General features: G+C 38.6%; 2 protein-coding genes across 11 annotated transcripts in view; one reads left to right on the top strand and one right to left on the bottom strand.

Annotated features, from left to right (window-relative positions):
- Positions 1–2,629: 2,629 nt before the first annotated feature.
- Positions 2,630–7,490, top strand: PDCD5 (programmed cell death 5). The gene is made up of 6 exons (XM_075040105.1): positions 2,630–2,758; positions 3,945–3,985; positions 5,177–5,238; positions 5,697–5,788; positions 6,029–6,100; positions 6,503–7,490. Exons 1-6 carry the CDS (start codon positions 2,693–2,695, stop codon positions 6,548–6,550), a joined length of 381 nt encoding a protein of 126 aa, XP_074896206.1. The 5' UTR covers positions 2,630–2,692; the 3' UTR covers positions 6,551–7,490.
- Positions 7,491–8,457: 967 nt separating this feature from the next.
- The window catches only part of ANKRD27 (ankyrin repeat domain 27), a 49,380-nt gene continuing 40,359 nt past the window's right edge, over positions 8,458–17,478 (bottom strand). For 9 of the 10 annotated variants that reach the window (XM_075040092.1, XM_075040095.1, XM_075040093.1 and 6 more), the window contains 6 exons: positions 16,717–16,836; positions 15,961–16,122; positions 14,950–15,058; positions 13,824–13,905; positions 13,177–13,249; positions 9,601–11,352 (listed from right to left, as the gene is read on the bottom strand). In XM_075040092.1, coding sequence (XP_074896193.1) covers positions 11,077–11,352; positions 13,177–13,249; positions 13,824–13,905; positions 14,950–15,058; positions 15,961–16,122; positions 16,717–16,836 — 822 coding nt within the window. In that variant the 3' untranslated portion in view covers positions 9,601–11,076. Of the gene's footprint in view, positions 9,531–9,600; positions 11,353–13,176; positions 13,250–13,823; positions 13,906–14,949; positions 15,059–15,960; positions 16,123–16,716; positions 16,837–17,478 lie in introns of those variants that run through there. The other variant, XR_012652191.1, reaches the window with a different exon arrangement.

Below are 17,478 nucleotides of genomic sequence, written 5' to 3'. Positions count from 1 at the left end.
TCCACCAAAAAACGCGCTCCTGTAATAGACCCTGATTTTAAATTTATGAAGGTATAAACATGCTTCTCAGGCTATCTGAATGGATGCAAGGTTTTCAGGTTCACGTTATCCATTTGGAGCATGCACCATGGAAAACTCGAAAGAAAATTAATTCCACTCCACTAATTGTGTCTGCATTCACTGCAAGAGTTCTTAATTAAAAGTATTAATGAAACAAGCACTTGATACTTTTTGTAACTTTTGAAAACTAGACCAGAAATATTTGGTAATGTATCTTTATAGAAACCTCTATTTTTAGGAAGTTGTAGCTTATTTATCCTGGTAGAAGAGTGTTCAAGTTGTTTCTTTGGTTAAATTAAATCTTAAATCATGAGTGAAAAAAAGACCATACAGCCTTTAATAAGAACATGTGACTGACCAACATTAAAAGCCGAAATTTGAGATGTCAAAGTTACTCATTTAATATGATTGAAGCTATCAAGTGAGTGAGTTGACAATAGTCACTCTGAATTGATTTTAGTGACTTTGTACCAAGTCTGATCAAGGCCAGTACCTTTTGTCAGCTTCCTACACTCTCAGATTTCAGAGACAGGGACAGACCTCATAGCCGAGGGGCATGAAGCTGTATCATTTCATGCTTTTTCTAGTCCCAGTGTTACCCTAAGTCGGCACTTCAGCAGCTCTCTAAGACTCAATTTTGGAGTTTTAGAAAGCGGGCATTCTTTATTGCAGCACTGGATGCATGGGGGATCCTTCTGCCTATCGTGCATACCAGTTCTTTCAACAGTTGAGACTACATAAAAAATGGATATACATGTTCCTGATTTTTCCTGTAAATAATTAACATATTGTCCTAGTTTCAGCTGGGATAGAGTTAATTGTCTTCCTAGTAGCTGGTACAGTGCTATGTTTTGAGTTCAGTATGCGAAGAATTTTGATAACACTGATGTTTTCAGTTGTTGCTAAGTAGTGTTTAGACTAAAGTCAGGGATTTTTCAGCTTCTCATGCCCAGCCAGCGAGAAAGCTGGAGGGGCACAAGAAGTTGGCACAGGACACAGCCAGGGCACCTGACCCAAACTGGCCAACAGGGTATTCCATACCATGGGACGTCACATTTAGTATAGGAACTGGGAAAGTGGGGGCGGGGAATCGCCGCTCAGGGACTAACTGGGTGTCGGTTGGTGAGTGGTGAGCAATTGCACTGCACATCATTTGTACATTCCAATCCTTTCATTATAGCTGTTGTCATTTTATTAGTGTTATCATTATCATTGTTAGTTTCTTCTTTTCTGTTCTATTAAACCGTTCTTATCTCAACCCACGGGTTTTGCTTCTTTTCCCGATTTTCTCCCCCAGCCCACTGGGTGTGGGGGGGGAATGAGTGAGTGGCTGCGTGGTGCTTAGTTGCTGGCTGGGGTTAAACCACAACACATATTCATCTCAATTCCAGGAACTCATTAATATATGTAAATGCCCTTGGTGAAGGTGCACTCGAGATGTTTGGTGGTCTTCAGGGGTCCTCTAGTGGTCTTTGATAGTCTTCCTCACTTGTCTGCTAGTTGAACCTTTTCTAGCAATTCCGTGCAGCGGGACACTTTACGTTTGACACAACTTATCCTAAAGAGTGTTCATTAGTAACTCTACTATCTATCTTTTCTTGATTTATGTTCTCTTGTCACAAATCATATTGACGCTCTAAGCTATCTGAAAAGGGCCTAAGGTTTTTATCTTCTCAGGGAATTTGCAAGGTTGGCCAGAAGTAATTTTCTCTGGTATCTTATACATTTTGCAACATACAGGATTTCCATTGTGTTCTTTTCTTAACACAAGATGTAAAACATCTTGTATCACTAGTTGCCTACTGTGTCTTGAACTTGGAAGCAGTGGTCGCAGCACAGTAAGTTACTTCTCGGGGAGTCACAGCTGAACAGACCTCGGGGAATTATTAGTCAATATTGCACACGTAGGAAGGCCAACCAAATCCTGCCCCCCCTTCCCGCTGTTTGGGTTTTTTTTTTGAGGAAATCAGAGGACCTGTAGGAGACACAGCTACAGTGTGATCAATCCAAGGTCACGGTAGTAGACTACAACGGTACAGACAAACGGACGACCCAAACCAATGCTGTTTCTATCAGCCTAGTAGCAGCTTACCTGGCATAACATAACCACTCTGCACTGCCTCCTCACAGAACGGGAGCCAGAGAACAAGCAGGCCTGACTTAGCCTGAGCTGGGCTCCTTACGCCAGCAGCTCTCAAAAAAAGGGGCTGTAACTTCCCCCACTTTCTCTTCACAGCATCACCGCTGCTCCAGCACGGTCACCGTGCTGGAGAAACGAAACTGCGTGTGGGCTCACCAACCTGGCAGACCTGGAAAGGGCAAGGAAGAGGCGAGCTCACGGACCAGAGGTTTGGGCAACACTACGAACTACTGCATGGAGCCGGCCTGAGGGGAGCTGGGGACCAGGGCAGAGCCACCAACAACCACCGCCATTTCCACCCGGCCCGGCCCGGCCGGGCGGGCGGCGACCGCCTCGAGAGCGAAGCGCCTGCGCCGCGCAGGGAGGGCAGGCCGCAGAGAAGCCCCGCCCCCGCGCTCCGCGGCGCCGTCGGCGGTGGGTTAGTAGCGCCTGGCGCGGTGGCGCAGGCGCAGCACGGCGCGGGCGCTGCGGCTGCGCGACCGCCCGGCGGCCATGGCGGACGAGGAGCTGGAGGCCTTGCGGCAGCAGCGGCTGGCCGAGCTGCAGGCCAAGCACGGGGTAAGGCGCGGGGGCAGCCGCCCCGCCGCCGCCCTCCCTCCCCCCGGCAGTGCCACCGCTCCCTGCCGCCGGGCCGGGGGGGCGGGCTCTCGGCGGGGCCTGTCCCTCCGCCCGAGCCTCTCCCGGGAAGGCAGGAGCGGGCACGGGGGAGAGGAGGGGATGCGCCCTGAGGAGGCCTCTCCGGGAATAAAGGCTCCGGCTGGGGCCCGGGGTGAGGGGGGAAGCGGGGAGCAGTCCGGCCGTGCGCGGGGCTTTTTGCTGGAAACGTCGCCGAGTGCAGCCTCGGTGACTGGCGCCCGGAGCGGGCGGGGCGGTGAGGACCGGCCGGGCACCCCCCAGGCTCTCCTCTCCTCTCCTGCTGCCGGAGCAGTCAGCGCCTTCAGGGCGCCTTGGGCCTGCCTCCTGCTACCTGCCTTGGGTGCCCTGGCTGCTGCCTTGGAAGGTTCAGCGCATAACCGTTCCCTCCCCACCACCTTTTTCCGTGCCACTCACAGTTTTAGGGATTACCATCATTGGCCTTCACAATCATCTACGTTCTCAGAGCTGAAATGTATCAGTCTGTTCTGTTGTTCCTGTGAAGGGATCTTCCATACCTGTGATCAGCCTCGTTTCCTCTCTCTGTATCACTTCTTGTTCCGCTCTCATACTTTGAAATGTTACTTATAAAATTTGAGGTGCAGGTTCAACATAAAGTTCAGTAGTTTCCTCTTTTTTTTGTTATTTGCTTCTGAATAGTCAGCTCAGCTGGCTATATTAATCCAAAAATACTGTGCTAGGATTGTGTTTTCTTCTGTATTGATAAATACAAAATGTTACATTGAGTTTCATTTGTCCCTAGCTTACTTTAATGGGTTTTAAATGCTTTTGTCTGTTTTCTGGGCTTTGGGAAACTTTATTATCTTAGACCTAATGGGAAGGCCTTTTAATGTCCAAACCTACAACAGTCTGTGGATAGATCCAGTAGCACTAGTCATCACACTAGTTTGCATTACTGCTTTGTGAAGAAAGCATAGTAGGGCATGTTTATTTGCTAGGGCAGCAGATTCTCATTTTTAGGATCTCGTCCATGGTCAGCCGGGTTTAGCAGGCAGGTTTAGCTCACATTGACACTGCTGGAAGATTTAAACTCACCGTCCTGCGTGGAATGGTTTTGGATGATCATATTTATTCTGATCTCATTCTTTAGGATTCTTCTGGTGATCCATCGCAACAGGAAGCAAAACAGAGGTATAAATGAGAACTATTGACTTTTGGTCTTGCATCTAATCGTTTTGAACTTTTTTTTTTTTTGAGTATTTAATTTCTTTGGAATATTCATCTGAATTTTTTTTGTTGTTGGAAAAACCACCAACAAAGAAGCTGAAATGTTGAAGATTTAACCCAAGGATAGCTAAAATCTGATTGATCTAAGTGTGGCTTCCAGGCCATGACTGTATTGGATGATTCACAACAGAGCTGTCAGCCAGTCTGAACCCAGACTGGGGGGGGAGGGTGTGGATGAAAACAGCAGTAGCAGCTCATTTTCACTTCGGGACTCGGATGAGTGCTATAACCTCATGACCTTTGGTGATATAATAGTATGTTTTGGGGATGCATCACTCCCACTGTCATCTGCTTGTGGAACTCAGAAACCTTGGCTTTTCAGAGTGGTAAGAATTGGTCTTAAGAAAATCTCGAAGGCTGGCAGAACTCTTCTCACACTGGAGTTTTGTCTGAGTGACAAGTTTGGGTTTGGCTCTGTTAGTGCAATGGGAACATGCTTTCCTAGTTGATTTGATTTTTCTGGAACATCTGTCACAGTTAAAAATATGAAACAAAATGATTTGTGCCACAGCTTAGTGCGGAAACAGTGTTTAGTATTTGCACTAAGCAGAAAATAGAAAATAAGTGTTTAAAGAGCTAGACTTTGCACACAGTGACAGTTTCGGTTAACTGAAATGCATAAACTAAAATTCCAGTTTTGCAAATATGTAGTCAAATATTGTAAGTATATGAAGACTTACTGAAAAATTCTAAATAAATAATGAGGTTGGTTCTGTCTTGCAATTGCATGGACTATTCCCTATGCCTGCTTTACCATATACTGTCTTTGATGAAATTCCACGTGGAACTGAATGCAGAATCTTTACAGTGGGTAGCATGGCTTTTATCTTGAAGATGTAATAATAAACAGTAAGAAGGTATAAGTAGTAAACTCCATCTCGATTTCTTGGAAGATGTCAGCTATGTAACTTTATCAACATACATAGAGCTCATGACAGAAAATGCTATAAAAGAAATCATGTAAATTTAAGGTTTGAAGGCACCTCAAGAAGTCACTTACATGAATTGAAAGTCTTCTGTAGCTTGCTGGTTTGTGCGTATTATTTTAGGTATTTAAAATCCCACTTTTAATGTGTGGTTAATTTTTCATTACAGGGAAGCAGAGATAAGAAATACTATTTTAGCTCAAGTTCTTGATCAAGCAGCTCGTGCAAGGTGTAAGTATCCAAGTAACTTTCTAATAAAAAATTCTCATCTAGCGTACTCCAGTGCTGCTCAAATCAAGCACGTATGTGCTTGTATATAGGCTAGATTAGAAAAATAGTGTTGTTGATGGGAAGATAAAGCTATTGGAGCTTTTCAGTTGGTGATATCAGTGATTGGAGGGGAGGGGTTAACTGATATCCAAATGCTGTTAATGAAATTATTTTTTTTAATTAGTAGTAGGAATGGTAGTGAGAGTCAAAATTAGTTAATGTAATTAGGAACAAATATTTAAAAGGAGAAATATAACTATCTTGTATATTTATTTTACATAAATGAAAATGCCTTTTTCAATTTATTTCATGACCCTGGCATGAAGATGACTGCTTCATAGGCAAATTTGTCTCTAGTTACTAGTGAAGGTATTTGAGCTGTTTTAAAGCAAAATGAACAGAGCCTGTTTTTGTTGCAGTAAGCAATTTAGCACTTGTGAAACCAGACAAAGCAAAAGCTGTAGAGAATTATCTTATACAGATGGCAAGATTTGGACAGCTAGCTGGAAAGGTGAGTTATGTTTTTCCAATTCTTTCTCACATATATTCATTTTCAAACGTAATTCACTCTTAAAAAAAGCGATGTTTTTAATATCTGTAAATTAAATAACTGAAAAAGGCAATTGAGAGCTTCTAAATACTATTATATAATTCCATCAAACACCTATTATAAAAAGTGAAAGTGTGATTCGGTTGTTTGATACTGAGTATCTCCAAATACGGTTATGTGGCTTTTCTTTTGCTTTCCTAGGTATCGGAACAAGGTTTGATAGAAATACTTGAAAAAGTGAGTCAGCAAACAGAAAAGAAAACAACAGTAAAGGTAAGCTTTATTTCCTAAATGTGATTTTAATTTGTTATAAAATAGAGCAGAAAAATTGCATGTATTGGACTGTTTCAGTTCAGGGTAGAACTTAATTTTGTATTTACCACCTCTCTTACCTACAGTGATAGGTGCTGGGATTAAATCATAGCAGTCCTTATCAATAGTAAAATTTGCAGATAGTGGCACTGGGGTATCAGTGTTCTGTTGTGGGACAGACTACCCTGTGTCTGTCCTGTACCACCATTATGCCAGGCAGGGACTTAGCGGGGAGAGGGTGATGGGGTGAATGTTTTGCTCCCATGCAATGTATTCATTGTCAAATGCGTGGAGTTTGAAAGGATTGCTCTGTGGTGGACTTACTGTGACCCTTCTATTTTCACATCATGTATTTCATTTTAGTTCAACAGAAGGAAAGTATTGGATTCTGATGAAGAGGAGGATTATTAATGCTACTGTAAGACTGTCTGCCAAACAAAAGGCCTGGAAAAAGGCAACACGCTGTTACCAGGCAGAATGCAAGATCTGAAAATGTTTACGCTTTTTTTTTTATATAAAAAGGCCAACAAATGAACTTGTCTTGTGAAATAAATCTGAGAAGGGGATTTTATAACTTAAATTTTTGTAGTTTAAGAGGCCTGAGCAGTGTGGGGTTCCCCACTGCTTCATTAGCATGAACATTTTGTTGCCCCTTACTCAGTGTGTAAGCTATGCTTTCAGCAGCTGCACACACTTAACTTGCTGCTATTGGAGACACCATAACATGAGGAGGAGCTAAGTGTAAAGCTGGGAACAGCAACTCTAGGAGTTTAAAAACTTACCTCCAGGCTTTAAATCACAGAAGTGTTAGAAACAAGATTTCCTGAGCCCTGAAGGAAGCCTATCCAGCAGCTCACTGGCTCTCAAGTCCTTGCTGGAAATTTATAAAATAAAGTGAAGGTATCAAAATAGCATTTGGATCAGAGGACTTCGTATCAGGCAGTCCATGTAAAGAAATTGTAACCAGCCTACAGTTGAACCATTCCCCTACGAAATAATCAAGCTATCTCAAAAAAAGCAAGTTAATTGTGTAATATAGCACTGTTCAGACACTTGGTATCTTATATTCTTAAAACTACCTCCATTTCTTATCAAATGGCTGGAGTGTTTCTTACCTTGAAAAAAAGACCATTTTCCTACACTTTCTGCAACTCCTGCATGCATAAAGTAAAACTGAACTTGTGCTATACGTTTATTCAAAAATATGGTTATGGAAATAAGTACAATAAATACTGTAACGTGCTGATATAAACACTCTACCACCACAAAACCCTTTTCTGACATAATTTAACAGGAACATGTATGATCCCAACTGCAGTGGTTTTTGAAACAATAAAATTGTTTAAAATGGGCTCTAGTGGGTGTTTTTCATCTTGTGTGAATGTGGTTAAAAAGTTTTTAAACAGTTATTTTTGTTTCAGTTGAACTAGACTGGGCATTTTGCTTGTCTGTGTTTGTAATCAGGATTCCTTAACTTCAGTAATATTGTGGGTGTATGCTACACTTTTTTAGACTAATGACCCTTTACCAGTGTGAAGGGGTTCAAGTCAAGGTGTGGTGACATATGGTTTAAAAGTTTTCTCAGTAGGGCTACAGATACATCCTAAGCATCCATGCTTCATATTCCCATTCCTAAGTTTATTGAATTCTACTTCTAACAACGTAAGCTTTATTGCCTTGCTGTTCTTCTAAAGCAGCTGTTCCAGAATCTCAGTTATCAAAATGGGAAGTTATACTTTGGATTTATTTTAACGTAACAACCTTTTGGAGATTAAACTGGACCATACAGTAACACGCTTTGCAGACAAATCGTAAGTAAGCGTCTTGAAGTTGACTTCAGTATATTTGCACTACAGATTGCTAGGGGAAGCTTCCAGGGGCATCTCCCTTCAAATCCTATTCCAGTTTAGCCTTTGATTATTGTATCTTTGAATATTAAGGTATTTTTTAATTACAAGCTTGGTTAAGCAAGTCAAAGGAAACTTGCAAACTATTACATTTACCTAAATAATTTGCTAGTTATCATCTTTCCATCATTTAGATTATAATGGAACTGTTTGGCATTCAAGTGTTTTGCTTTTTGGTGTTTGTTTTGGTTTGTTGGTTTTTTTTAATACATACACTATACATCCAAAATGCCTGGAAATAAGCTTTATCCGAGACTGAACACTGAATAAAACTGAAGCATGGCTTGATCACTTAAGTAGCCTCAGGTTCACAAGGACAACTGTTCTGATACTGTAATAGAATAGAAAACTCAGATGAATTCTAATAAATGTATACTTTTTCTATAAAACTCTAAAGAAAAAAAATATTCTCCTGTTAGATGTCTTAAAATACAGATTTTGTTAAAAAATACAGTAGGCAATATGCACCAAGTTGCCTTAGTAAGCTAATATGTTTTTTTTCCTTGCAAATTTTATATTTCATTGCAGGGGGAGAAGTTGTTCCAAAGGCAAGCGCTACTTTAACACTTGGCCAATTCTTTGAGTAAAATGGACCAATAATTATATAACAATTCATATCAAGGCTGAAACTTGGGAGTGTTGCAGCTGGGTCACTGCTTGCATAGAAAATAGTGTTGAACAAGTTGTTTTCCCTAACCTGTTGTATTCAAAATCTGTCTTTAATAGAAAAGAAGCAAGTATCTAAAGGAGTTCACATCCTCTGATGCTTATCTCTAACCATTTTCAAAAGTATTTAATAAGCTATCTTAAAACTTGTTTCCAAAGCTATTCAACCACACTGTGCTTATTATTAAGGATTAAGAAAAAAGACTTGATACTGAACATAGTGTCATTGTGCTAATTCATGTTTTGTAGTTACAGGAGTATATTCTGTAGCAGAGTATCACCAGTATTAAAAAGCTAATAAACTGATTTTTCTCATCTATATTGTCAAGAAGTCTTAAGAATCATTTAGTTAAATGCATAGTATAATTAAAACACAAGCAAAATTCTCACTATGTAGTTTGGAAATCAGATCTATGAAAGTTTACTTGTATCTTAAGCTTTATAAGTACTATCTAGGTTATTTTTGCTACAGGTAAGGATAAGTGACTTACTCTAGGTCATCCTCATAGTGTCACAAGAAGGAAAAAAAACTAGTTCATATGTCTTTCCTCTTGGTCTTTGGCTCGTAATAGCTGAACATCCATCCTACTTTTTTTTTTTTAAATGGGAATGTAGAGCTAGAGAAGGAAATTACATGAAAACGTTTGCTTTCACTAACAGTTCTGTATTGTACACCTCTACGCCTTAAATCCAAAACCACACAACCTAACAATAGTAATCCACAAATGTAGGAGGGAAGAAGGTCATACTGAACTTCAGAGTAAATTCCAACAGATCCCTCAGGTTACACAGAGACACAAGGTGAAGTCTTCAAATGCCTACAAAAACAAAAGCAAGGAAATCTGCATAAAAGACTCAATGCTTCGAAAAAAACACTCAAAGAAAACAGCATTTTCAAGAGTTATTTTACTAGTTTTTTCTTTCCATCATTTGGCACAAATCCAAGGCACATCAGAAAATCAGATGAACTCATAAATTATTAGAAAAATAAACACATGACCCTCATCTCCAAATGTCCATATGTGCACTTATTGCACATTTTACCTCTTAGATTAAAAAGTTACTTGAAAAAATAATCAGTACGTCTTCCAGCATTGTACTTTGCCAGGCAGTTTACTAACACCACAGTTAAAAGAAACAGAATTATTCATACAAAGTTTATGAAATAAAATGCAAGCTGGATGTGATGAGCCAAGAATAAAAAATACTGCACTTAGAAACCTGGCTTGTCCTATTTACACATTCTCCTACCATAACTGAAAATTAAGTTCAAATCTCAGCAGCCATCTTATAGTTACTTGCAAGCTTTCAATTCTTCAGTGATCACCTCTAGGAATGAGGTAATATTTGGCCTATTCCAACAAAAGCTTACTGATGTGAGGAGTACTTTTTATAATTGGAATTTCACCTTTTTAAAGAGCAGTCCAGAGGAGGTTCCTAATTGTTTGCAGATGTTGCCCTGGTTCAGAATCATGAATATTTGTGCATTTTTGCATGACTTGCTTTAGAGGGGGGAAAAAAACCACAAAGCAATTTTATGTGTCCTTATATAGGCTTGCTTCTGCTTTTTTTTTTTTTTTTTTTTTTTTTTTTTATTAGGCTGTGAAAAGCGAGTCCAAAGTTTAGCTTTGTCAAGAGCTCTCTACTTCTTCCCCAGTACCTTGGCTCCTGTGTAAGAACTTGATCTTGCAGATCCAATACAGGGAAGCATTGCAAAGAAATTAGCAAGGATTACATCCCTTCACATTAATAGCATGTATAAATCTCCTAATGTGGCGTCACAGATGTTACAGACTATTGTTTTCCCAGCTACTGAAATATACAGAAATATATACTATAATGGTTCATAACATTACAATAAAAATAGAGATATTTCAGTTACCTCTGGCAATAAATACCTTGTTATCCAATATATCTTTATATAAATATATATATATTTACATATACTTATCCAATGTAGTGATAAAAACTGAAAATGCAAAAATTATTCAAAGAGTTTTAAAAACAAGGTGGGTGGCTGAAAAAATACAATAGAGGGTTTTGTTTGGTTTACTGTTACATATAATTTTTTTAATAAGTGCTAAGTAGGATAGGAAAGTAATTTTGCTGTCTACATCTCAGTACATCCCTGTTAACATGTCGAGATCAGTAACGATCTGGCTGTGTAGTTACCTCCAACATCAACAGAGGATTCAGTCTTCGAAAGTGCTAGGAACATTCTGTTTCTGCTGAAGAGTCATCCTTGTATTCTGTTCTGCAGGCAGGCTTGCAAGCGTCACTGAATTCTTTGATATACAGTGAAAGGTTATTGAAATTAACATCACCTAATTCCTCAGCTTTTGACATCAAATTCACGCTTCCTTGTCAATGTTTTGAAAGCACGTCATCACAGCAGTCTCTCGATTGTGAAATACTTGGATTTCTAGGGCTGGATAAACTATTATTGCTGACATTCTCTGCTGAAAGTGGCACATTAACAGTGTGTCTTCGGTGCATTAATTTACTCCTGTGAGGGACTTCTATCATGTCATCATGTTTCACAAACTCGCCACTGCATCCTGTGTCAATAATCTTAACTTTGCTCCGGTCCAGCTTTTCAACAGATTTTAACTTGGTTTTATCAAAGCTTTTAATAGCTAACTGTGAGGATAGAAAAATGGTATGTTAAAAGCATTGTCTACTTTTTTCATTACAAAAAAGTCAAATGAATATAGTGTTTCTTGAATATAATTATCACCTTAATTTCATGGTATTCTTTATACTGAGAATACAGCCAAGGATTAAAAATAGCATACTTTGTAGGACAGTAATTACACTCAGTCTCCATGGGAGAAAACAAGAGCTCAACCTGCCCCAGGCTACACATACATCAGTACCAGAACTGAAAAAATAATGAAGGCATTGCAAAACTTATTTTCACTGCACTATCCCAATATCATCCTAACTCTTCTAAATACCTTTTGTAATGCAAGTCTCAAGGTACTTGAAATCAACAGCCATTTCTTTTACCATTAAGAACTGTGTAAGTAGTAATACAGACAGTCTCAACCTGGCACTGCTGAATGCAAAGGCAAAAACTCCCAGCTTCCAGGTCTTAACTGTCAAGAGACAGAGACACCCACCCTCCCCACTCCCCTTAAAGACTCCTTCTGGTCATTCCAGCTATTCTTATCTTCCATTTCCACATCTGCTGCTGATGTTTCCTTTTCAGAGCAGGTGGCTCTCCTTGACTACTGGCCACCTGGCAAATGTTAAACTAACTAAGAGAAAAAGAGAATCCAAGCATGCTAATGACAGATTTTCTAAGATAGGAACTAAAAGCAGAAATAAATTACGATACCCTTTTACTGAAATAACGGCAACAGTCTTGAAAAAGTTTCAGATGGAGATTATACATGTTTAAATCTACTAACAATTTAGAGCTGTATGACATGTAAATTCACAAAGCTACAACAATCACACGTGATTGAAGTGCTATGTATCATGGTCATATATTAGTTTTTTGACACTTGCTGTACTTACATGACATACTGCCTTCAGTGATCCACAATTATAAAATCTAAATCCCACGTTTAATTAAATAGTGGGATATTATCATTAATTCTAGAAAGAATTAATAAAACATTAGTTTTATAGCATTAATTTGGCATTTGCAAGGCTCTTTGCACATGTTAAATCTCATAAGCGCTCTATGAAATAGAACGGTATTCATTTTCTAGATGGAGGTGAGCATCAGAGTCTGCATTTCTAAGGCTATGTCAATCTAATAACGGGCAGCTACTGAACTAACCTGGTAGAAAACTGTTTTCTTTTGAATGGGGTAGTTTTTCTCTTGATTTAGTATGCTGAGACGGCTCAGCAGAAGGTCCAATGAGAGTCAAAGCCAATGTAAAGGAGGAAGAGGGAGCACATGCTCTGGGTGGAGGGCAGCATCCAATAGTCAGATTGGCGTAGGGTACCATGGTACCCCCAACCACAGATGAACTGATTACATGTATTTGTGTCACAGCTGGCAATGCAACATGCAGTTTGCTATCAATCCTTGCAAACAACCTCCTCCTCCAAGCAGACTTACAATGCAAACCCTAATTTTAACCTACTGAAAAATTTCTCTCTTGTAAATAGCATCTCTGCTTGGCTACAGCTCTTACAAGCTGTAGTGTTTTTCAAGCCTTGCTATAGCCTAGATTTTGTTAGACATGACACAGTAAACAAGACACAGATGAAGCCTGCAGTAAAAGGCTTTAAGAGGTTTAAAAATAAGAATAAGATGTTTAAGAGGTGTTATAGAAGCACCACTGAAGTTTGAACAATGGAACATCAGCGAGTTAGCAAACGGGTCAGAACTTTTGGGATTCACCAACTACCACTAGTAAAGAAACTTCCCTGTTACATGTATCTATTAATAGCAGACAAAACAAACACTGTATTATACAAATAATTCAAGCAAGTACTTCCACTTACCTGATGCAATAACTGATAGTCAAAATTAGGGACACTTTTATCTCTTGTTATTGTTCTCCGTAAATGTTTTGCTCTAAAAAAACATTTTAAAGAAATTTTTAACTACATAAGTCTTTCCACAAAAGTCCCTCAATCACAGAAAATCCACACGGTGGCACTATCTCAACAAAGAAAGGCTACTGTCTGACAACAACACCTCAACATGACACCCGGCTAGTATTTCCTGTATTTTATCACAGAATATACATTAACATTTAAAAAGATCATAGGCAAAACCCAACCATTGAGTGAAGCACTAAGATGATTTTTTGAAAGCAGTCTGGCTCTGAAATTCTTAATTTATGGTACACCAAGTATTAGTGCAAAACCAATTATATATACATTTGCAAGCACTCCTTCACTGGCCAGCTTTTCCCTCCTGCTGCACAGCACATCACTGCTGTTCACCACCAATGACAATGTCATGCCTAGAACATCTGTCTGGTGATTCGAATGTGCATGCCTCTGAGGATTAACATCTACTGTCAGATTAGTCACATGTGATTAATAACAATGCTTGACCCACTTTGGGGCTTCATTAACAGTTGCATTTCTTATTCGCTTATGGGAAACAATAAACAGTCTTCTGAGGAAGCTTCTATGCTTACTTGTTAAATCTGTTAATTGATTGGACCAGCTGAAGTTGTCTGCTTATGGGATCATCGGCTTTCTCACATGGCTTAGAATTCACTAGGAGTTTAAAAGAACAGGCAGCTAAAATTACAACTGAGTCACACTTAAGAATTAAAAAAACACAGTTATGAATGAAAAGTGGTATCTACTGACAGATTTAAAATTTTACAGTAAAACTATAATAGTAATAACTTGAATCAGAGTCACAATTTATCTTTGGAAATTTTAAAGCATTTTAAGTCATGGGAGTAAGCGTTCTTCATCAGATTAGCATGACTGGCCAAGCTTCTGAAGAGACCAAGTAATTCTGGACTTTGAGGCCCTTAATTCCAATTTTTACATTGTTACACCCCTTGCCCCAGGTTACACTCCTTTTTTTACTTGTTACACCCCTTTCCCCAGGTTAGCGAACTGTATCAGCTTGAAAATTCATACGAAAAACTTCTGAGCCAGCATAAGGAAAGTAGTGGATAAGCAAGACCAGAAGCTGAGGGCGAGGGGGAAGAGGGGAGGGTGGATGGTGAGCAATACTCTCTCTTTTAAATGTCAATAAGCCATTATATCAGCTCAGCTGTATTGTTAAACTGTTCCATGTGTCTCAACATATTTGCTTAGACTGTACTATATGCTGCCATTTACTGAAAGTCATTCTTTTGCAAACCTTTGTAGCTCTTATTTCTGTCCCATAATATGAGAGACAGTAACTAATGGAAGAGTCACTCCCTATGCTGGTTTAGGGCAATATAAATGACAACTAGAGGTGATTTAAATTGATCTGTTTTACTTTGCATTGAAATGGACAATTACTACATGGTTAATTATATCATCTCAAGTGCAGCACATTTTTTAACTTCAAGTGCTTTTGCATGTAAAATTCCCACACACATCCCCAAAAAGTGAAAACTGAGTTTGCAGCAATGTCACCAATATAATACAAAGTCTGCTGCATTTAGTTATAGTATTTTTGGTGTTACCTGTAACAAATATGCAAAATAGTTGACTGTTCTTTAATTGTAAGTCATTTATAGAAAGTATTTGATGTAGTTGCACATGAATTCCTAAATCCCTTTTTATTCATACCAGTGGAAATATGACACGTACCTTTTTTTCTTATCTTGATAGTAGCATGCTGCTCAGACTCCTTTTCTCTCTCTGCTGATGTAGCTACACAGCTTGGTGCTGTTTCCAGCAACTTAATGATATTTGAATTCTTAATTTTAAAAGTTTCCATTTTCACCATTATTAAAGAAAAAGAAAAACGTCAGTGCACTTCAGGATTCAAGTCTATGCAGAGTGTGTTAATTGCTGCCAAAATGAATGTAACACACACAAAAACACCTCATTATAAATACTAACTTCAAATTGTATCATTTTGAGTAGGGACAAAATCAGTGTTCCACAAGTTGCACTGTACCAGCGTGATGATTTTATAGTCTTGACCTACTATTTTAAACTGTATTATTTATGGTTAAGCTAATTTCAGTTTAAATGGTAATACACATACTAAAATTGATTCAGTACAGAATTTTGTGGTCATTATGCTACATCTCAGAGGCTATTTAAGCACATAAAGATAGGGACCATGCATCAAATCATTTAAAGAGTGAAATAATTCTATATAATTTAATATTACACATTATGTTATTGCTATTAATAAAAGGGAAGGTCAGAGTTATCTATGACAAGATAAAAGGTATCAAAAGGCACGAAGGGCAAAAGACAGTGGGTGGAATGAGGAAGATTGCCAGCGGTATAACATCAGTGAAAGGTGTTCCTTTTCCTACATTCAACATTTCTTCTGCTCTCTCTGCCATTACTAGCATAGATTTTTATGTCATTTTCATTCACGTATGTGCTTTCACTCTTTCTAGACTGATCATTTTTGTCTAGGATAATTTATTTTAGAAACACAACAGGTTTCATATACCACAGGTATCATATTGTATGTGTACAATAAACAGGCATCTTAGTCTTTATAGCACACATAATTGTTAAATACAGAAGTCTTGGCAAATATTGTTGTGACAAATAGTTATATTTGTTTTCTTTCCTGCTTTATGCATATGGAATTTTAGGAAAATCTAACGTCAGAAATGAGCTTTCTGCACTCACCGGCTCAGCACAGTCTGCAGGGGTACAGTTCCTTTCATTCCTTATGTGCGTCATTGCACCATTCTGTAGTAGCAAGTCTACCAGGGCTTCATTCTTTCCTATCACGGCCTCGTGCAGTGCTGTATTTCCTTTGGCATTAGAAATGTTAACAGAAGCTCCATGCTGGACAGCAAGATAAAATTGAAGTTATAAAGACAGAGTAGCATGAAATGGAGATAGCACATTACTATTCTGGTTTTCTCTCCTTTTCAATGTATGAATGAGAACAATGCCACAGAAGCCTTGTGGCTGTATACGAATGCAGAAAGCATATGCTAGCAATCACCAGTTCAACAATAAGCCACCTGATCATATTATTTCCTCCTCTCTCATAGCCGTAATTTCATGGATCAGCTAATTGCATTTTTTTCATTTATCTACTACATATTCCAAGTTCAAAAGATATTAAAAAGAAGAAGAAATCACAAAAAACACAAAAAACCTTATGCGATAGAATCATAAGCAAGAAAACCTAACACCTGCCACAAAAAAGTTCCATAAAAACAGCTAGCTGTATAATAGGAAAGTAATATTTATCTAATAAAAAACCATGACGGGAAGGAATTGAAAGGAGTGAGATAACAAATACTCTTATTTTTTCCCTGAGTAGTTTTGACAGAGAAATGTGTAACCAAAAATACTGATTCTGAATAGTGGATAAGCACAGATATCACGTAAGAAATACTATTCTGAACATGCTGTTTTCAGTGATCTTACCTGTAACAACAAGGCAGTAGTCTCATACTGACCATTCAAGCATGCATAAATTAAAGGAGTATTTCCATATATATCCCTTTTATTTTGTTTAGCATTGTAATCCATCAGACACTTTACCACCTATTGAAAGAAGTAACAACTTTTTAATTTAAGGTACCAGCTACTCAATCATGCAGCGAAAGCCTCCTTTTTTTTTTTTTTTTAGCATTTTTTTGAAATCTGGAATGAAAAAGAGAAGAAAGTAAAAGATGGAGAAAACAAGTGTCATCTTTGCCAGATGATAACAACAAGCATCTCTTCCTATCATACTAATTTTCATGTTTTACCACATGCTTTTAAAAAAAGAAAAAGCTTAAGCAACTGAAAGAAAGGCCAGAAAATAAAACTTGAGGTATGTGAAAAACATACATAATCAATAACTTAACAAAACACCAAAAGCAAACCACCACAGCAACAGTATCCTTTCGCCCTTTCTGAACTCATCAGAATACTTGGAAGGAGTTCTTTATGTTGTAAATACCTCATGAACTAACCTTCATTAACCTGCAAGTTTGAGTTGTATTTTTGTTTTCTTCTTGCATCCCTAGTGCTTTGTCTCCCCATTACCTTCACAATTCTCTCAATTTTCTTTTTCCTTTTGCAGTCCTCAGCTCCTTATTCTTAAAACCCTGGTTTTCCACTTTTCTGCATGTTCCCATTTGCCTGCCTGCACCTGCTTTTTCATGATCATTTTGCCCCCCTCTCATTTACTCTCCCTCCTGT

The sequence above is a fragment of the Buteo buteo genome, chromosome 11 (assembly GCF_964188355.1).
Source record: "Buteo buteo chromosome 11, bButBut1.hap1.1, whole genome shotgun sequence".
Taxonomy (NCBI): Eukaryota; Metazoa; Chordata; class Aves; order Accipitriformes; family Accipitridae; genus Buteo; species Buteo buteo.
Note: the sequence above shows the minus strand (reverse complement) of the source record. Positions and strands in the feature narration are given on the sequence as shown.

Excerpts from the sequence above, each read along its gene's own strand:
- PDCD5 (XM_075040105.1), top strand. The coding sequence starts at position 2,693 with ATGGCGGACGAGGAGCTGGAGGCCTTGCGGCAGCAGCGGCTGGCCGAG. Across the intron at positions 2,759-3,944 it reads AGCTGCAGGCCAAGCACGGG|GATTCTTCTGGTGATCCATC; the intron begins GTAAGGCGCGGG and ends CTCATTCTTTAG. Across the intron at positions 3,986-5,176 it reads CAACAGGAAGCAAAACAGAG|GGAAGCAGAGATAAGAAATA; the intron begins GTATAAATGAGA and ends TTTTCATTACAG.